This window comes from Sturnira hondurensis, unplaced genomic scaffold, assembly GCF_014824575.4.
Source record: "Sturnira hondurensis isolate 20B ecotype Veracruz unplaced genomic scaffold, ASM1482457v3 Scaffold0008723, whole genome shotgun sequence".
Lineage (NCBI taxonomy): Eukaryota > Metazoa > Chordata > Mammalia > Chiroptera > Phyllostomidae > Sturnira > Sturnira hondurensis.
The window spans coordinates 5,242,636-5,263,881 of NW_028081354.1; the positions used below are offsets into that span (position 1 = coordinate 5,242,636).

Here is a 21,246-nt window from a genome sequence, read left to right on the forward strand (position 1 = left end):
GTCCTTGGATGAGGTGGCAAACTGCTGAGATCTAAGAGATGGTAAGAAAGCAGCTGGGGGCAGTGTCCAGGCAGAAGGTGCAGAAGGTACAAAGGCTTGGGGTCCCGGACAGAGCCAATGGCCATGTGGGGGAGGAGGGTATACTGTAAGGAGAGAGAGAGAGGCTTGGGGCAGGGACAGAACAGAGACGGGGTGGCTAGGGAAGAGTTCATGGAGCCCCACAGGCATCAGACAGCATTAGGAAGGGTTTAGGTGGGGGAGAGAGGCCAAGAGAGATAGGACAAGGACCCACTGATACCCACACCGCCTGGGGTGCCAGAGTGGCCCTTGAGAGGGGAGGTCCACACAGAGACCCCTGCTGACCATGCAGTACCTCTGTCCTGTGACTTGGTTCCTGAACACACACTAACAGTGTTCTCAGAGTGGGCAGTACAGGGCCAGAACAAGGTAGGGCCAGGGGTGTCCCAGGTGGTGACGACTTGTGGTCCACCGTAGCCCCCGAATAAGGAATTGTACAAATTCACTATTTCCGCCCTACCCCCATACCCCTGTGGTGCTCCCCAGTGGACTTGGGGAAGACACCTGGCCTTGGGGTGCCTCCCAGGTCCTGCCTGTCCCCAGGATGCTCATTCTGCCTTGGGGTTCTGGGGTTTGGTTCTAGGAAGTATGCCGTGGCCCCTGCGTGAACCAGAACCTCCTACGGCAGGCCGACCTTGACAAGTTCTCCCCAAGAGGTCAGTGCCCTGGAGAGCTAGGTGAGCAGGTACAGTTAGAAGCAGGGCCTCTAGCCTCAGGCTGAAGGTCTCAGTTTCCTCGAATGTAAAATGAGGATGACAAGAGATGAGGTGCTTTGTAAGGGCCCAGCTCACTGAACTGGGGGTTCACTGAGTGCTTTCCTCTTAGCAGAGCTGTGACAAGGGCCTTGGGGAACTGGGGTTGCTGAGAGCCATGGTTCCAGTTCCCTCCACCCAGCTGGGGGTGGGGGTAGGGCATTTACATGTATATTTAATGTAAATAAATACATCCAGGACTGCCTCCCCTGGAACAGGGCTTGGAGAAGGCCAAAACTGTGTCTGAACTGTTCCCCACTTGGGCCTCAGCCTCTAGAAGAGGGCCTGACGCAGGCCCTTGTGTCCTGGAGATGTTTCCTGGAGGGAAAAAAGACTCTTCTCTCTGATGAGTTTTGTAAGGACTGCGCCAGGTCTGCAGGGAGGGGGGGAGCGGGGCAGTCCCCCTTGGCAGAGAGAAGGATAGGGTGGCTCCAGGAGAGACAACAGCAAGGCAGGGCCCTGAGTGACAGTCAGGAATTAGGTGGGGCCCTCCCACCTGGCCGGCAGACAGGGAGCCTGCCCCCTTAGATCAGGCACAAATACCCCCTGGTTCCAGCTGTCTGCCAGTCCTCTCCAACCCTAGCGGAGGCCTAGCTCCTTGCTGGCACTACCCAGATTAGTGCTGTAGGAGCCCAAGGGCCTTATGGGGTTTGTGGACCTCCCAAAGTGGCACAGGAGATGTCACATGCGTGAGCATTTGTGCTGTGATCTGAGGATCCAGACTCACAAGTATATGTGGCCCAGAAAATTGTTACAAACCACAGATGTGAGAGCTGCGGGGTTACTGGGAACAGGGAATGATGCTTCTACCACCCATGGCAGGGTAAGGTCGGGCTGGTCAGCAGCTCTTCGACCCCAACCATGAGGCAAAGAGGGGAATGTTGAAGAAGCCTGCCTCAGGCTCATGGATGCAGCAGGGGCCAGAGGCCTCGCTTTGTTCTCCTCACTCTGGCTCCTTCTTGGCCCCTGAGATTCAGGGCCAGAAACCCATGATTCTGGGAGTGGAATGGTCTCACAGACCCACAGGCTCAAGAGCAGGTGCTTGGGGGTCTGAGAACAGCCCTCTTGGCCAGGACTTTTTGGTGCTGTGAGGCAGTGAGGTTTCCCCAGTACTTGACAGCTCTGGTGAGAGATGGACTTCATCTGAAGGCAGGTGGCCTCTGCTGAGCCTCAGAAATGATCAGGTCCAAGGAAGGTCACCAGGGCCTCCCAGGGGAGTGGAGGGGAGTCATCACCTGGCTATCCTGAGCCCAGCCAGCTCCTGGGGAAGGTGGCTTATCTCCTGGAGCATATTCCATACCTCATTTCCCATCTCGACGGTCTCAGTTTTTCTGGAATTTTCTGCTTAACAGCCTGAATCCTGAAAACACCTCACTCCCAGGCAAATTGGAATGGTCACCCTATTAGTAGGCCTGTATCCACCAGCTCCCCTCCCCTGAGACCTGGAGTGAAAGCCTCTGCCTGTCCTGGTCGTCTCAGTAGGATGTCCACTTTGTGACTTGAAAGTCCCCCGGGGCCCAGGGCAGGGTGCCCCTACTCTACACTATCCAGGATGCCTGGAGTCAATAAATGGTCCCAGGGAGTGAATGGTCTTCAGACTCATATGCTTTGGGGGGGCCTCTAGGGCAGAGGTAGCAGGAACAGATCCCAAATATGCAGGGAGCTACCACTTAGCCCTCCTGTCTAGTTATAATCCTCATTCGTGGTTTGATTTAGCATCTGGCTTGAGCAGTGGCCACTGGTGCTGGGGTCATGGGCAGCGTGATGGCTCTGAGCTTAGAACAGGATCTAACAGACCTTCTGGAGGCCCTCATCCCTCAGGCTTGCATTCCCTTGGGTGCCTGGTGCTATGTCTGGCTTCTCCTGCCACTGCCTGACCATAGGCTAGCTCTGAGACTCCATGCCCCAAAGCAGTGTGTATGCCCAATCCCTGCCTAGTGCTTTGTCTTAGAGCAGGGGTATTGGGCCCCAGCCGGAGTCTCTGCAGCTCCTGCCCCTTCCTCTACCTATAGTTACAACCTTTGAGGTTCCCGAGGACTTCGGGGAGCGCCTGGAGCGGCAGCGTATCGGGCCTACCACCCAGTTGCTCACCCAGGCTGACTTCCCACTGCAGGCCTACGAGCCCAAGGTTCAGGTGCCCTTCCTGGTGCTGCCAGGCCAGTGCCCTCGAAAGACTGAGATTGAGAGGTAAGGCTGGGTGGGCTGGGGGAGGGCCTGTCTTCAGAAGGCCGTGTCTTCCCAACTCAGGGTGAGGGATGGCAGGCAATTCAGTGACCATTCTCACACCAGAGGTCACTAAAATGAGCCTGTGTGCAAGTGTTCCAATCAAACCCACTAGTCCTTTGGCCTCTTGATATGAACAAATTGCTTTTCATGCTGTGGAACTGGAGAGGGTGATATTTGGGTCAATGTGGTAGAACTACCAGGCAGGACAGAAAGGCAATTGGAGCCCAGAATACCAGTTCCAGCCATCACACTACTCCCTGATGAGTCCCAGAGTCACAAGTTGCCCTGAAGGGGTCCCTGGGCCACATCCTTACTACCTCTACCCCGTGGGCTTTTGCTAACACCTACCAAGCCAGCCACCTCACACAAGCAGTCATGAGATTCCCTGTCTCCCTCCACCAGAAGGAAGAGGCTGTACCTGAGCCTGGACATTGAGCAGTTGCTGGCCAGAGAGGGCATCGACTCCAACAAGCTCATGCCCAGACACCCAGACGCCTACCACCCCCAGACCATCGAGCAGGGCAATGACCCGCTCTTCCCCATTTATCTCCCACTGAAGGTGAGCACAGCTTCCACGGAGGGCTGGTGGTCAGGGGGGTACATGATCCTGGCTGAGGGGCCAAACCAGAAAGGGGATCCCATGGCAATCACAAGTGCTTACTTGCCAAACAGGGCAACTGCATAATTGGAGCCCCGCAGGGGTCTCAAACATCCTAGCCTGAGACAGAGGGGCCCCAAGACCCATGGGAGGCTGATTCTCCACTGTTTCCCTGGGAACCTTGGTAGCCTATATGCTCCTTCCCCCACCCACTCCACAGGTACCAAGAAGCAGCCCAGCTGGACTGTGGAATATGTGCAGGCCTCCCTGACCACTGCTCTGGGCTCACCAAGATAGGGAGACCAGGAGTGGAGGAAGGCATCATTGCAGCCCCTTTTGGGCACTGACAGGCACACTGAGACCCAGGAGGAGAAAGGGGGAGGTTAGCCTGCTCTGGCTTTCACCCTCCTCTCCCCCTTCCCCTCCGTGGCCCTAAATGTGTCTTGCAGGAAGGCATCTGGAGTGAATCCATATGCACATCGCCCCGCTGAAGGTGGTCTCCTGACAACCCTAAATCTTCATCATTTCCAAGTCTTGGTGGGGTGCTCAGGGAAATCCAAGGGTCATCTCTTACCTTGGGCCTGAGCTGGATGACTCTGGGCAGTGGGGAAGAGAGCCCATATCCCACTGTGTCCCCAGGTACCCTTCTGCCTGAACCTTAGGGTGGCTTGGCTGGACAAGGATCCTGGGTTTCATAGAGCCAGAACTCACGGGCACCTGTGAGCAGCAGAGGGCGGGGCTCAGCTCTCTGGTTCCCAGTCTGCAGCACCTGCACCTGGGGAGGAGCCTATGTAGGCACCCCAGGTGCCGACGTGCCCAGACTCCTCAGGACCCATTGGGTTGGTCTGCCTCCTCCTGATGGTGGCTGCTTTCTTTCAGGTGTTCGACAATGAGGAGTTTGACTGCCGGACTCCCAGTGAATGGCTCGACCTGGGCTTGGAGCCAGGGTCTCAGGACAGGAAACCAGTCCCAGGAAAAGCCCTCCTGCCCACCAATGACTTCCTGGGGCATGGTGAGCAGGACCAGCCTGGTTGGGGGGCAGGATCCTGGTCTGTACCCTCCCATCCTCCCAGCTCTGCCAGGGATTCCTGGGCTGCCCTGGGGCTTAGCAGCCCTGAGAGATGAGAGCCCCACCCACCTTTTAAGACATCCCAGCTAGGATCCTGGCCAAGGGGCTGGTCACACAGAGGCAGGAAATGCAGGGGCCAGGGATGACGTTAGTGGGAGGGCTGGGGAAGGGACAGCTGGATGGTGTCTGGTCTTAAAAACACAAAACAACTTTGACTTATTGGTAATAAAAAACATGCACATGCATAAGGGGCACAGTTCAAGCCCTTCCATCTCACCACCGAGAAATCACTATTGCTCCAGTTCTAACTGGTGCCTGCCACCTCTCTATCACACACACTATCACACACACTCACACACTTGCAAACACACAGACACACCATCACACATATTCACAAGCATGCTCATTGTTGCACACCCATCCCACACACTCACAAACACATGCAGGCACATTCATATGCACATTTTTACCAACACACGCTCACCTACCATCATCCATTTGCAACCACTATCAAACCCACACACACATACCCACGCTGGTGCCCAGATTTGCTCTACCTTGTGTGTATTGACCCTGGGTCTGCCTTGTGAGCTGTGGAGACTCTCTCCAGCTGGCCGCTGCTAGAAACAGTACCAGGGTAAGCTTCCACAGACTCTACCCTGGCCTGTGTGGCTGGTTCTGTGCAGGTGTCCTAGAAAGCCTTGGTCATGGGGTTGGAAGTTGGAGGTAGCCATGCCCGTGTGCAGGGCTGAGGGCTGCTCTGCTTCCTGCCAATGGGTGGACAAACCACTGTAGAGCGAAGAGTGGGCCCAGTGGCAGATAGGAGTATAAGAGCCATGTTGGTTTTAAGACTGCTCAGTGTCCAGGGGGCCCTCAGTGGGTCCATTGAGCATGCTGTTAACTTTATGTTTTGATTTAAAATCAGGTTAATGCTGAAATCAATTTTTCTGAACTAGACAAGAAGCTCAGAATGTTCCCTTTATTTTTACTTAATTACAAAAATAATTTAACTCAATTGTACCCAGATCGCCAATTCCTGGTGATAAAACCAGGATGTTTGGGGCTGCATTAACCCTAAGTGCACCTAGTACCGGCTTCCCCAGAGTGCTTCTGTTTGCACCCCTTCAAACAGCTCCTGGCCTTTGAGGCAGGAGGAGGGACTCTCAGGGAGCATTTCTGCAGAGAACTCGTGTTTTCTGCTGAGGGTTTCTTATGACATCTTTTTCTTTACGCTGAGCCAAGTCAAGGTCAGTATTTTCAAAAAGGAAACTTACTAGGAAGGGAAGGAAAAGCAAAAACAGAACCAAAGCTAGTGAGGTATACTACGTACAGCAACCTCCTTTACTCATCTGTCTGGCATCAACCTCCAGGGAGTGTTTTCTGGGGATTCAGACCTTCTTCCTTCCTTGGTTCACTCTGTATTGCCCGCGTTTATTTTTTAATTATTTTTATTGATTATGCTATTACAGTTGTCACAATTTTGCTCCCTATGTCCTCCTCCACCCAGCACTTCCCACTCCCTCAAGCAATTCCCACACCATTGTTTATGTCCATGGGTCATGCATATAGGTTCTTTGGCTACTCCATTTCCTATACTGTACTTTACATCCCCGTGGCTATTCTGTAACTACCTATTTGTACTTCTTAATCCCCTCACCTCTTCACCCATTCCCCCACTCCCCCCTCCCATCAGGCAACCATCAAAACACACTCCATATCCATGATTCTGCTTCTTGTTGTTTGCTAAGTTTGTTTTTTAGAGTCAGTTGTTGATAGATTTGTATTTATTGCCATTTTATTGTTCATAGTTTTGATCTTCTTCTTTTTCCTAAATAAGTCTCTTTAGCATTCCATGTAATAATGGCTCAGTGATGATGAACCCCTTTAGTGTTTTCTTGTCTGGGAAGCTCTTTATCTGCCCTTCTTTTCTAAATGATCACTTGGCTGGGTAGAGCAATCTTGGCTATAGGTCCCTACTTTTTATGGCTTTGAATACTTCTTGGCAGTCCCTTCGAGCCTGCAAAGAGTCTGTTGAGAAATCAGCTAACAATCTTATGGGAACTCCCCTATAGGTAACTAACTTTTTTTCTCTTGCTGCTTTTAAGATTCTCTCTTTATCTTCAACCTTTGGCATTTTAGTTATGAAGTGTCTTGGAGTGGGCCTCTTTGCATCCATCTGTTTGAGACTCTCTCTTCTTCCTGGACTTGCATGTCTGTTTCCTTCACCAAATCAGGGAAGTAATTCTTCATTATTTTTTTCAAATAGATTTCCAATTTCTTGCTCTTTCTCTTCTCCTTCTGGCACTGCTATGATGTGAATTTTGGACCTCTTGAAGTTGTCCCAGAGGCTGCTTGCACTATCCTCATTTTTTGGATTCTTTTTTCTTCTTGTTGTTCTGATTGGGGTTTTTTTTGCTTCTTTATGTCCCATATCATTGATTTGATTCTTGGCCTAATCCACTCTATTGTTGTTTCCTGTAAATGATTCTTTATTTCAAATAGTATATCCTTCATTTATGACTGGATGTCTTTGATGCTGTTGAGGTCCTCACTAAGTTCCTTGAGCATCCTTATAACCAGTGTTTTGAGCTCTGCATCTGATAGATTGCTTATCTCCATTAAGTTTCGTTCTTTCTCTGGAGTTTTGATCTGTTATTTCATTTGATCCACACTCCTTTGTCTCCTCCTGGTGGCAGCCTCCCTGTGTTTGTTTCTATGTATGAGACAGAGCTGCTATGACTCCATGTCTTGGTAGTGTGGCCTAATGTAGTAGGTGTTCTGTAGGGTCCAGTGACACAGCCTCCTCTATCACCCACACTAGGTAATCGAGGTGTGCCCTTTCTGTGGACTGAGAGTACCCTCTTTTTGTAGTTGAGCCTTGGTTGTTGTTGGCAGGTCAGTGGGAGGGATTTACTCATGCCAGACAGCTACAAGGACTGGCTGTGACCACTGACCACCAACCTCAGCCCTCTCTGGAGGATCAGCTGTGTGGGGTCCCGGTGCCCACATTTGTTTTAATCCAGTATGTGTTGAGGCCTTCTCTGCCTGGCACTGTGCCATATGTATCTAACTTCTACAAAAGTTTATTGAGCACCTACTACACATACCAGTTTGCATTCTAGGTACAGGGATGCAGCTGTGATCAAGATGGGACAAAGTGGCTCCTACCCTTGGAGAGCTGACACTAGTGTGAAAAGGCTGACCAAGGACCAGGAGAGGATACATACACAACATTACTTAAGCTCTTTGAGGGACACAAGCAGGGTAATGGGTCAGAGGGTGCCTATAGCAAAGACACTTCTTTAGGCAGAGATGATTCTCTGATGAGAAACCACTTGAGCAGGGAACAAACCATTAGTGAGGTGACTTGAGTGAAGACTGTTCCAGGCAGGGGGCACAGCCAAAGCAAATGCAAAAGCGAACTCCAAAGTCTCAAGAATAGCCAGACATCCAGTGTAGCTGGAGAGAAGTAGTGTGAGGTGCAGTGGCAGTAGGTGAGCTGGAGAAGTAGACTTTCAGTGATGGGAGGCCCATCCAGACCAAACAGGCACTGAGGCCCCCTTGGAGGTCATTGCAGGACAGCAGTCTTCTTCCCTGCCCTAACCTGTCCTGGTAAGAGGGGTCAAGGGGCTCAACTGCCACAGACAGCCTATGGGAAGGGTATAAGTCACCCTGGACTTGGTCAGTTTGAAGGGGTCTAGCTCATACACAATGACCATTACAACTCGATAGGTCTCTGCTTCCTTGGGGCTTTCCTGCCTCCTCGCCCAGTCCTGCTACCTCCTCTCTCTTTCTCTCTCCCCCAATGGGGTCATGTAGAGTACAAAGGCAGAGAGGGCTACTCCTTGTGACTCCTCCCACTGCTAGGGCTTCCCCAGAGTCTAGCTTAGCTGGGAGGAAGCAGGGCCCCCACTCTGCTGGAGCCAGAGGTTACCCTCCTGGTGGGAGTAAGGCTAGACTAGTGACCTCTAAGACCCATTCCCAGCACCTGCTGCCCACATTGAGAGGCCCCACTCACCCCATGACAGGGAATACTAGTGGGTTTCCCTCCTGTTTCAGAGGACCCCAAAAGTCGGGAGCTGAAGTATCAGTGGTTCAATGTTGGCGTCCTGGACTATGACAAGGAGAAGAAGCTGTACCTGGTGCACAAGACAGACAAGAAGGGCTTGGTGCGAGATGACATGGGGAAACCCATCCTGAATGGAGGGGTCACTGCGGAAGGTACAAGCTTTCTGCCCCCAATCCAGGAAGACCCCTAGCTCAGGCTGGACCTGGCCTGTAACTAAAGCCAACCCCTCACTTAGGGCACAGTCTGCTCCTTTGGAATTTTCCCTTGTTTTGTTTGTCCTGTGGCTATCTGTTCCTAACCAGTGAGAACCAGAGCACCCACCCAGAGACCTCAGGAAGGGCAAATGGGCATTATTTGATATACCAACTCTGAGCAGCTGGTACTGGTATACCAACTCAGCATGATAGTGAGAAGGAGCCTGAGGCCCATTAATTAGGCATGCCCACTTTGGTGTGGTATCAAGGAATGGGCATGTAAACAGTCACCCCTGTATAGCTCCTTATTTGTGCAAAGCTCTTAACAGTTTTTAGAGCACTCTCACAACCATCTATGACAACCTGTGAGGTGGGCAGGGCAGGGAGTACCAACGTACCCATTTCACAGATGTGATGGGGGTCAGAAAAGGGGTAAACCCCTTGCTCAGTGCTACCGTGCATCAGCCCCAGAGCCAGGCTGGCACCCGGTGTTCCAACCCAGAGAGCCTGACTGACTATTCCCTTCTCTCTCGCACCTGCCTGGCACCAGGAAGGCCACCCCTCCTGATCTGCCAATACTGGGTGCCACGGATCCAGCTTCTCTTCTCTGCTGAGGACCCACGTGTGTTCACACAGCGTGTGGTCCAGGCCAATGCCTTGCGCAAGAACACAGAGGCGCTGCTGCTGTACAACCTCTATGTGGACTGCATGCCCACTGAGGGCCAGCGGCTCCTCAATGAGCAAAGCCTAAGCAGAATCAAACAGTGGGCCATGAGCACGCCCCGGATGCGCAAAGGGCCCTCGTGAGTACCTGCCAGACCTTTCCCCATGCCCAAACATTACAACTTCCAGGAAGCACTACCATGGGGTAGAGCTACCTTCATGCTTGTCTGTTTGGGGCTATCTTGCCCACTGCGCTATGGGCTTCTTGGACTTTAAATAATTTCCTGTTTACCTCTAGATCTTTCATTATCAATATGAACTGATGGGTTCTTACTTTATTCAAAGAGTTATAGTCTGTTGCAACCATTTCTTATATTGGTGTTCAAATTGTCCCAGATTTGTCCAGTGGGACCCCCTTCAAGGTGGTTCCTCTGTCCTTCTGATGTGTTCCTATTGTTCTCTGAGCATGTTTTTACTTCCTGGCGCAGCAAGAAATTCTGGGCTCATCTTGTACTTTCCCAGACCTAGCCCTGAAATCAGCTATTTCTCCAAGGAGCCCTGGTTCCATTTAGTGGGGAATAGTATTTAGAAGCCAAGATCTAGGCATTAGATGTGCTCATTGCTATTGGTAAATCATTGCTTTGAGGCTCTTAGACCAAACAAATCTGGGAAATATATATATATATTATCACATTATTACATTTCACTATATTATATATATAGTCTCCACAAACATTTCTGTCTCTATATCTATCTATTGATCTGTTAAAAACCACAAATTCAAAACATTTCAGAGATTTATATGGAACCATAAACAACCCCAAATAGCTGCAGCAAGTCTGAGAAAGAAGAACAAAGTAGGAGAGATCACAATACCTGACATCAAACTGTATTACAAGGCCACTGTAATCAAAACAACCTGGTACTGGCATAGAAACAGGCACAAAGACCAATGGAACAGAACAGAGAGCCCAGAAATAAACCCAAGTCTCTATGGTCAATTAATATTCCACAAAGGGGTCACCAACATAAAATGGAGCAAAAATAGCCTCTTCAACAAATAATGTTGGGAGAGCTAGACAGCTACATGCAAAAAAAAATGAAACTCTATCACCAGCTTACACCATACACAAAGATAAATTCAAGGTGGATAAAATACTTAAATATAAGTCATAACACCATAAAAGTCCTAGAGGAAAACATTGGCAGGAAAATCTCAGACATTCCACACAACAAAATCTTCATTGATATGTCCCCTAGAGCAAGGGACATAAGGAAGGAATAAACAAATGGGACTTCATCAAATTAAAAAGCTTCCAGGCCCTGGCTGGTGTAGCTCAGTGGATTGAGTGTGGGCCTGTGAACCTGACGATCATGGTTCGACTCCCAGTCAGGGCATATGTTTGAGTTGCAGGCCAGTTCCTAGCAGGGAACCCACAAGAAGCAACCATACATTGATATTTCTCTCCCTCTCTCCTTCCCTTCCCTCTAAAGATAAATAAATAAAATCTTTTAAAAAATAAATAAAATTAAAAAGCTTCTGCACGGCCAAGGAAAACAGCATTAAAATGAAAAGAGAGGACTTCCGCCAAGATGGAGGCATAGGTGGCAACACTGTGCCTTCTCCCACAACCAAGGTTGAATACAACAAAGGTTTAGTAAACAAAGACACAGCCAAAGAACAGAAAATTGAAATATACGGAAGTCCGACAAAAACAAACCATTCAACCCGGACCGGTAAGAGGGGCGGAGCCAGCAGTAGAGAAGGGTTGGGCAGGAAAGATCCCCCGACCCAGGCACACAGGCAGCTCAGACTCAGTCAGGGTGCGGGGCAGACTGACCGAGGTCGCACATTCGCGCACAGTGAGATGGACCACGCAGGCCCCAGAGGGCAAGGGACAACCCAGTGGTGGAGGGCTGACTGTTATATTTACAACCCAGTGGTGGAGGGCGGACTGTGGTCGCACATTCAAGTGCAGTCTGACGGAATGTGTGGGCCCCTGTGATGGTGGCAGCTGCCTTGGCAGCCGTGGGAGGCGGCAGATGGGACCACCATTGCTCCTCTTTGACCCCGCCCCCACATACAGCATCACAACCCAGTGACTGAGTTGCCCTGCTCTGGTGAACACCTAGGGCTCCGATCCTCATACATAACAGGCACGAACAGTCCAAAATATGGCTCAAGAAGAACTTAAAGCCCCAGGGCCGATAACTCTCAGTGACCAGGAAATAGCTAACCTCTCAGATGCACAGTTCAAAACACTGGTCGTCAGGATGCTCACAGAACTGGTTGATTATAGTCACAAATTAGAGGAACATATTAAGGCTAAACTAATTGAAATGAAGGGAAATGCACAGGAAACCAATAGTGATGGAAAGGAAACTGGGACTCAAATCAATGGAGTGGACCAGAAGGAAGAACAAAACATCCCACCAGAAAAGAATGAAGAAATGAGAATTCAAAAAAATGAGGAGAGGCTTAGGAACCTCCAGGACATCTTTAAACGTTCCAACATCCGGATTATAGGGGTACCAGAAGGGAAAAAGAAACAGCCACGAGTGGAAAACTTATTTGAACAAATAATAAAGGAGAACTTCCCCAGTCTGGCAAAGGAAATAGACTTCCAGGAAATCCAGGAAGCTCAGAGAGTGCCAAAGAAGTTGGACCCGAGAAGGAACACACCAAGGCACATCATCATTACATTAGCCAAGATTAAAATGAAGGAGAGAATCCTAGAAGCAGCAAGAGATAAGGGGACAGTCACCTACAAAGGAGTTCCCATCAGACTGTCAGTGGATTTCTCAAAAGAGACCTTGCAGGCAAGAAGGGGCTGGAAAGAAGTATTCCAAGTCATGAAATCCAAAGATCTACGGCCAAGATTGCTTTATCCAGCAAAACTTTCATTTAGAATGGAAGGATAGATAAAGTGCTTCTCAGATAAGGTCAAGTTCAAGGAGTTCATCATCACCAAGCCCTTATTATATGAAATGCTAAAGAGACTTATATAAGAAAAAGAAGATGAAAAATATGAACAGCGAAAGGACAGCAAACTCACAGTTATTAACAACCACACCTAAAACAAAAGCAAACCAAGAGGACAGCTAGATCAGGAGTGGATCCATAGAAATGAAGAACACATGGAGGGTTAGCAACAGGGGAGTGGGAGGAGGAGAAGGGGGGAGAAGGTACAGAAAATAGCATAGATGGTAGGTAGAAAATAGATAGGGGGGAGGGCGAGAATAGTGGTTTCCAAATGTTGTATCTGTCTTTATAGGTATATTGTTCTTTATGCCTTGCTTTTTTAAAAATATATTTTATTGATTATACCATTACAGTTGTTCTATTCCCCCCTTCATTCCCCTCCACCCGCACACCCCCTCCCCCACCATTCTCCCCCCCTTAGTTTATAACCACGTGTCTCAAGTTCTTTAGATTCTATATTTCCCCCACTATTCTCGCCCTCCCCCCTATCTATTTTCTACCTACCATCTATGCTATTTTCTGTACCTTCTCCCCCCTTCTCCTCCTCCCACTCCCCTGTTTCTAACCCTCCATGTGTTCTTCATTTCTATGGTTCCACTCCTGATCTAGCTGTCCTCTTGGTTTGCTTTTGTTTTAGGTGTGGTTGTTAATAACTGTGTGTTTGCTGTCCTTTCACTGTTCATATTTTTCATCTTCTTTTTCTTATATAAGTCCCTTTAGCATTTCATATAATAAGGGCTTGGTGATGATGAACTCCTTGAACTTGACCTTATCTGAGAAGCACTTTATCTGTCCTTCCATTCTAAATGAAAGTTTTGCTGGATAAAGCAATCTTGGCTGTAGGTCTTTGGATTTCATGACTTGGAATACTTCTTTCCAGCCCCTTCTTGCCTGTAAGGTCTCTTTTGAGAAATCCGCTGACAGTCTGATGGGTACTCCTTTGTAGGTGACTGTCCCCTTATCCCTTGCTGCTTCTAGGATTCTCTCCTTCATTTTGGTCTTGGCTAATGTAATTATGATGTGCCTTGGTGTGTTCCTTCTTGGGTCCAACTTCTTTGGCACTCTCTGAGCTTCCTGGATTTCCTGGAAGTCTATTTCCTTTGCCAGACTGGGGAAGTTCTCCTTTATTATTTGTTCAAATAAGTTTTCCACTCGTGGCTGTTTCTTTCCCCCTTCTGGTACCCCTATAATCCGGATGTTGGAACGTTTAAAGATGTCCTGGAGGTTCCTAAGCCTCTCCTCATTTTTTTGAATTCTCATTTCTTCATTCCTTTCTGGTGGGATGTTTTGTTCTTCCTTCTGGTCCATTCCATTGATTTGAGTCCCAGTTTCCTTTCCATCACTATTGGTTTCCTGTGCATCTCCCTTCATTTCAATTAGTTTAGCCTTCATATGTTCCTCTAATTTGTGACTTTGTTCCTCTAATTTGTGACTATAATTTACCAGTTCTGTGAGCATCCTGATAAATAGTGTCCTGAATTGTGCTTCTGAGAGGCTGGCAATTTCTTGGTCACTTAGTTATTGGCTCTGGGACTTTGAGTTCTTCTTGTGCCATCTTTCAGGTTGTTCGTGTCTGTTCCATAGCAGGATCAGAGCCCTAAAGTGTTCACTAGAACAGGGCAACTAAGTCGCTGGGTTGTGACGTTGTATGTGGGGGCGGGGTCAAAGAGGGACTCTGGCGTCCTGTCCGCCTCCTGCCGCCACGGCCCTCACTGGTGCCTAAGGGCAACTAAGTCGCTGGGTTGTGACGTTGTATGTGGGGGCAGGGTCAAAGAGGGACTATGGCGTCTGTCGGCTGCCTGCCTCCACGGCCCTCACCGGTGCCACAGTTGCTGCCGTCACCGGGTCCATGCGTTTCGTCCCACTGCGCGCGAGTGTGCCACCGCCGTCAGCCCTCGCTCCCTGGGGCCTGCGTGGTCTGTCTCACTGTGTGCGAATATGCGCCCGCGGTCTGCCCCGCACCCCAACTGCTTCCTGTCTGCCTGCGCGCCTGGGTCCAGGGGCCCTGTCCTGCCCGACCCTGCTCGCTGCTGGCTCCGCCCCTCTTACCATCCCGATGAACGGTTAGATGTAGTCAGACTTCCGTATAATTCAATTTTCTGTCCTTTGGTTGTGTCTTTGTTTCTCCAAACCTTTGTTGTATTCAAACTTGGTTGTGGGAGAAGGCACAGTGTTTCCACCTATGCCTCCATCTTGGCGGAAGTCTCCAATAAAATATACTTTAAAAAATAAAAGTTTCATATACACATATGTTCCATAAAATTTACCTTACTGATTATATTATTTTTACCTTCCATATCCTCATTTTTAACCAGTCAGAGTTGTGTGTTATATATATGAATTGCAGCTTTTAGCATTAAAAAGTGTCTTTGATCAGGTCTAATGCTTTTTACTTAAATTTTACTTTGTTTGTTATCAGAATTATAACCTAGCTTTTTTGTTGTTTCCATCTTCCTGATGCTTCTTTGGCCATCTCCTATTTTCAGTCTTTCTGGATTGCTTTGTTTTAAATAGGTCTCTAGTTCTCAGCATATTGTGTCTTTGTGAGTCAAATTGAAAATCTTTTTCTTATAATAAGTGATAGAGCTGATACATTTTATCTCAATTTTGTCATGTTATTTCATGTTATAATTAATATAACTATTATAATACAATGCAGTGTTTCTCTACATGATGTATTTTATTTGTTCTTTCACTTTTTAAATTTATCGTGGTGTTTAGGAAGGCTTGTTTCTTTATTTTAGTTGTTTCTTTTGTACTTAACCCCTTTATAATGCTCATAATTCTCTGCTTTCCTATTTAAGCTTTTAACATCTGATTTGTCCATTTTTAATGAATCTTCTAACTGCCTTCTATTTCCTATGCAATGATCCTCAATTTCATTCTATTTTTCTCATTCTTTTGTCCTCCCATTTTTAGTTGCTTTTTTTCTACTTAATAGTTTAACATATATTTTGAAACTATTTTATTTATTTATTTCTAGAGAGAGGGGAAGGGACGGAGAGAGGAAAATAAATATCAACACGAGAGAGAAACATCAAACATCAAACAAAACATCAATGTTGTATTAGTTTTCTCCTGTTTTGTCTTTCTTTTTGAGGGGTAGATGGCGACTTTTCATCAGTTTAAGTGTTCTCTCTCTTTTTCTTATAGTAGCTTTATATAAATATATTTACTTTCACCTATTAATTTCAGGGATTTGGAATTTTAATATGTTTTATTGATTATGCTATTACAGTTGTCCCATTTTCCCACCTTCACTTTTCTCCACCCTGCACACCCCCTCCCACCCACGTTCCCCCCTTTAGTTCATGTTCATGTGTCATACTTATAAGTTCTTTAGCTTCTACATTTCCCATACTATTCTTACCCTCCTCCTGTCTATTTCCTGCTACCATCTATGCTACTTATTCTCTGTACCTTTTCCCTCTCCCTCCTCCTCCCACTCCCCTGTTGCTAACCCTCCGTGTGATCTCCATTTCTGTGACTCTGTTCCTGTTCTAGTTGTTTGCTTAGTTTGTTTTTGTTTTTGTTTTAGGTTCAATTGTTGATAGAAGATTTTATCATCTTCTTTTTCTTAGATAAATCCCTATAGCATTTTAAATAATAAGGGCTTGGTGGTGATGAACTCCTTTAACTTGACCTTATCTGGGAAGCACTTTATCTGCCCTTCCATTCTAAGTGGTAGCTTTGCTGGATAGAGCAATCTTGGATGTAGGTCCTTGCCTTTCATGACTTGTAATACTTCTTTCCAGCCCCTTCTTGCCTGCAAGGTCTCTTGAGAAATCAGCTGACCGTCTAATGGGCACTTCTTTACTCTCTCCTTTTCTCTTGCTGCTTTTAAGATTCTCTCCTTATCTTTAATCTTGGCTAAGGTCATTATGATGTGCCTTGGTGTGTTCCTTCTTGGGTCCAACTTCTTTGGGACTCTCTGAGCTTCCTGGACTTCCTGGAAGTCTATTTCCTTTGCCAGAATGGGGAAGTTCTCCTTTATTATTTGTTCACATAACTTTTCCCCTTGTTGCTCTTCTTCTTCTCCTTCTGGTACCTCTATAATTCGGATGTTAGTACATTTTCAATGTCCTGGAGGTTCCTAAGCCTCTCCTCATTTTTTTGAATTCTTGTTTCTTCATTACTTTCTGATTGGATGTTTCTTTCTTTCTTCTGGTCCACTCCATTGATTTGAGTCCTAGTTTCCCTCCCATCACTGTTGATTCCCTGTACATTTTTCTTTATTTCACTTAGCATAACATTCATTTTTTTCATCTAATTTGCAACCAAATTCTTCCAATTATGTGAACATCCTGATTGCCAGTGTTTTGAACTGTACATCTGATAGGCTGGCTATCTCTTCATTGCTTAGTTGTATTTGTTCTGGAGCTTTGATTTGTTCTTTCATTTGGGTATGTATGTATGTATGTATGTATGTGTTTATTTTGGTCTTAGTGTACCCGTTACATGTGAGGGGTGGAGCCTTAGGTGTTCACCTGGATGGAGCAACCCAGTCGCTGGTTTGAGATGCTGTTTATGGGGCAGAGTCCAAGAGGGAACAGTGGTGCTTGCTCCACTCTTTGCTGGATTTCAGTCACTTCCCCCACTTCTCACAAGCAAATTGGACCCTTTTGGTGCTGATTTCCCTGTGGGTGGGCTTGTGTACATTCTAGGACCCTGTGGGTCTCTCTAATGAACTCTCCTGTGAGGCTGAGAGTTTCTCCCAGCACCTCAACCCCCACAGGTGCTTTCAGTTGGTGTTTTGAGGCTTTATTTCCCCTCGCTGGAGCCCTAGGTTATGTGGTCTCTCACACTGCCCAGTTTCACCTGGTTTATCTGTGAGCAAATGTGGGACTGTGCGGTCCACTAGCCACCTTGTGCGCCGCACCCCTTCACAATCCACCACCTTGCTGAGTCCATCAGCTGCTGCCTTGTGCTCCCGGGGTCCACCAGCCACCGCTTTGTCGGGACCCCTCTCTGCCTGGCTGCCTAACTCTGCCCCTCCTACTGGTCTGGATGAATGTGTCTACTTTAACTCCTTGGTTGTTGGATTTCCATACAGTTCAGTTTTCAGTCAGTACAGTTGTTTTTTGTTTATAAATTGTTGTCCTTATTTTGGTTGTGCGAGGAGGCACAGTGTGTCTACCTACGCCTCCATCTTGGCCAGAAGTTCTGGGGTTTTGGTTTTTTTTTTTCAAGATTCCTAGTTCACAGGGTGCCCTCCTCTGTTAGTGTAACAAACTAGTTTTGTTTTGTTTTTTAATGAATGGCTCTGTACGTGTGTGTGTGTGTGTGTGTGTTCGCAAAAAGAATTGGGTCCTCCAAGTTTTTTGTTTTATCTTTTAGGACTCTCATTTTCCCTTTTACTTCTTTTCCAATCACCTTCTAATCTCCGAATGACTACTTTTCCCTCTTACCTTTCCCCTTATAAGTCATACCTTTCAAAGAAGGTACCTTGACTGTGTGCACATTAGTTTCTCCCTTGTAGTCAGTGCTCTGATTTGCCAGCACTCTCGGTCGGTATTTCTGCAGGTGGGATGAACTTGTTCTTTTTGGCAGGACTTTAGATCAGTCTTAGGGCTACCACTCTTCTCTCTTTGCACAGATTTTTTTTTTTTGCAGTCTTCTCTTGTTGTCTATGAAGGCTTGCAGCAGGAGTGTGAGCACTATGTCACTGGGGTTTGATATTTATTTTTCTACTTAAAGATAATGAAAAGTTTGAGCATTCTTTCTATTCTAGTTGTGTTAAAGGTGTTTTTTGTACTTGTATGTATGTATTTATTTTTGAGAGTGTGCTAGGAGAATTGAACTGATGTACCTTAGTTGCCCAGAGTTCCATTTCTTGAGTGTTAGATTATTTAGAACACTTTTGGCTTCACATAGCTAAGACGCTGGGCTCAGGTTGGCTTAGACATCAGGGAAATATGCACTACTTTATATGTAACAAGAAATCTGATGCAGGATGGCTTTGGGATTGGTATGTTGGGGCTCAGTGTGTCTCTAGTGTGTGCTGGCTTCATCTTCAGGCAGAGGGGCAGCAGCAGTTTCAGAAGCACAGGTTCAGGGTTCGTAAGTCCTGCCATAGGTCAAATTCCCGAGAAGCAAAATATGATTTGGGGATTCTTGTGTAAGTGATTGATTTATTGATAAAGTCCTCTTAGGAGAAATCTGTAATAGAGAGAAGGAGGCAAGATGTGGTAGAGGAAGCAACAGGCAAAGATGTAGATTTAGAAGGAATCTAGCCCCTAATTCCATGGGGAATTCTGGAGAACAGATGACACCACAGAATTTACCCTGAGGGAGACAGGACAAAAAGGCTTGATTGTATATGTTTGCATCAGTTATTGATCATTGGAGGAAGCAGCACTTGAGCTTAGCCTGCTGAGCTGGGAAGCAGAGAAGCACAGAGAGAGAGCTGCAGGCCAGGGACTAAGTGAAGTATGTCCCTGGACGAGAGGAGGGCTCCTGGATGTCATGGGCCATCTCCCACCTGAGCCTTTACTGCATGTCACATGGGGCTCTGAGCCATACACATGCTGTCATTCACTTATTTATGTGTGTACTCAATACCTGTATACTAGGAGCCCTGAAAATGTCAGGCCCCATTCAAGGCTCTGCAGAAATAACCATGAGCTCGACATAGCCCCATGCACATACTGTCCTTCACCCTCTGCTCACTGACCAGAGGGGATCAGGAGTGTCAAGGCAGGGGATGTGCTTTGGGAGCATAAATGGGGCCAGCCTTCATCCAGAGAAGGCAAATATGCTCAGGACAGAAACCCTAAGGGAGAAGGAAAGCTGGTTAGGCAGAGTTGGGGCTGAGTTGATCAGGCTTGGCTGCCAGAGGGAACAGTGTGTGCAGAGGCTCTGAGGTGCCTGAGAGCTCGGTGCCTCCAGGAATTCAGAGGGGCTGCCTGTGGCTGGACTGGGTGGGAAGAGAGAAAGTGTCCTGTAGGGAAGGGGGAACAGAGCCAGCGAGAAGGGCCTCTTAGGTTCCAGGAAGAGGTTTGGCCTGATCCTAGGATTCAGGGGACCTAGGGATGGATTTTAAGCAATGTGATCAGATTTGCGTTTTGTGGGGAGTAGATTGGAATGGGCAGGGGTGGGAATGGGGCAGCCAGGCAGGGAGGGTGGCCCGCACTGGATGTCATTGAGAAGTAAGAAGCAAAATTGGCAGAGTCAGGGCCTGATGGGGGTGGGGGGAGGGGCAGGGTGGAAGAAAGAGGCAGCTGACAAGGGTAATGGAGGTCAGTGGCCCAGATTCCAGGCAGGAGTAACAGGGTATAGAGCCCCCCGACTCCTGTCTCTCCGGTCCCCATGCACAGGGTTCTGGAGCAGCTCAGCACTCTCTCCAGAGAAGTGAACCTAGACTACGAGCGCAGCATGAACAAGATCAACTTTGACCATATTGTCTCCTCCAAGCCTGACACGTTCTCCTACGTGACCCTGCCTAAGAAGGAGGAGGAAAAGGTCCCCAAACAAGGTGCGAGTATTGGGTAAAAGTGGTCTTAGGGCCACCCACTCAGCCAGAGCCCCTCCTAACCCTCCCTCTAGGATCTCTATAAACCCAACACTCACAGGCACTTATCCTGTCCCCAGCATTCGTTTCCCTCCTCTTCCTAACTGCCTGGAGAGCTGGGCGTGTTTTTAAAATAGTAGTCTGAATAGTGCAGAAATAGCAAGGTAAATGTGTACTAGGAAAACAATCATTCAGAAGTGGATAAAAAGGGCTGTCATGGTCTGATTTAGGACATATGTCCCTTTCTTCCTCCAATAGCAAGAATAGGTCAGCATTGCTGGGGCCCCACCGGACAGGTGGTGCACTGAGTCAAAAAGTAGGATGCCAGATGCCCCCAAGCCCTTCTTCCTTTGAACTCTCCAATCCCTGCTAATTTCTTTTCTTGGACCCAGCTTCTGCATGTGTAAAGTACCCACGAGGCTGGGTCAGGTATGGACGGGGGCATTCTGAGGGTCCCAGATGGTCATCAGGGATTGTGTGCAGAATGGGCAGGAATGGATGGGGAGAGGGTTTGCAGTTCTCACCCACTTCAAAGGGGTCTGTCACCTAGAGGGGCCTGAAGGAAATACATTTACTCACCCTAGAGCAGGCACCTCACTATGGGGCCTTAGGGCCACTCTGACAGGCTGTGGAAAAAGAGAGGTTCTGGGGACATGTGTGTCTCTTCCAGGGAGGAGGCAGGAGAGAAGCTGTGCCCCTCTCGGTCCTTCTTGACCCCTGGTATGTCCTAGGCCCATCTGACACTGGCCCTTGACCCCCAACCCCACAGGGCTGGTGAGTGTCCCCAAATACCCTTTCCGGGAGCAGAAGGAGGACTTCACCTTTGTGTCGCTGCTCACACGGCCAGAGGTCATCACAGCCCTCAGCAAGGTGCGGGCTGAGTGCAACAAGGTGACCACTATGTCCCTGTTCCATTCGAACCTCTCTAAGTACAGCCGCCTGGAAGAGTTTGAGCAGATCCAGTCACAGACCTTCTCCCAGGTATGTGGGCACAGAGTGGTGGCGTGCAGGCACAGACCAGGGGCCCCAGGCCTTGCCTCTTCCTATACCCGTGGGAGGCTGGGGTGGGTACCAAGGGGGTGTGGCTCACTTTGGAGAGAAAAG

General features: G+C 48.1%; 1 protein-coding gene across 1 annotated transcript in view; it reads left to right on the forward strand.

Moving 5' to 3' along the window:
- DNAH1 (dynein axonemal heavy chain 1) overlaps positions 1 to 21,246 on the forward strand; it is a 76,246-nt gene that overhangs the window by 4,458 nt on the left and 50,542 nt on the right. Inside the window, exons 3-10 of the mRNA XM_037055722.1 lie at positions 662 to 734; positions 2,843 to 3,017; positions 3,459 to 3,615; positions 4,534 to 4,666; positions 8,783 to 8,944; positions 9,537 to 9,789; positions 19,949 to 20,106; positions 20,912 to 21,123. Of these exons, the coding sequence (XP_036911617.1) occupies positions 662 to 734; positions 2,843 to 3,017; positions 3,459 to 3,615; positions 4,534 to 4,666; positions 8,783 to 8,944; positions 9,537 to 9,789; positions 19,949 to 20,106; positions 20,912 to 21,123 (1,323 nt within the window). The remainder of the gene's footprint in view (positions 1 to 661; positions 735 to 2,842; positions 3,018 to 3,458; positions 3,616 to 4,533; positions 4,667 to 8,782; positions 8,945 to 9,536; positions 9,790 to 19,948; positions 20,107 to 20,911; positions 21,124 to 21,246) is intronic.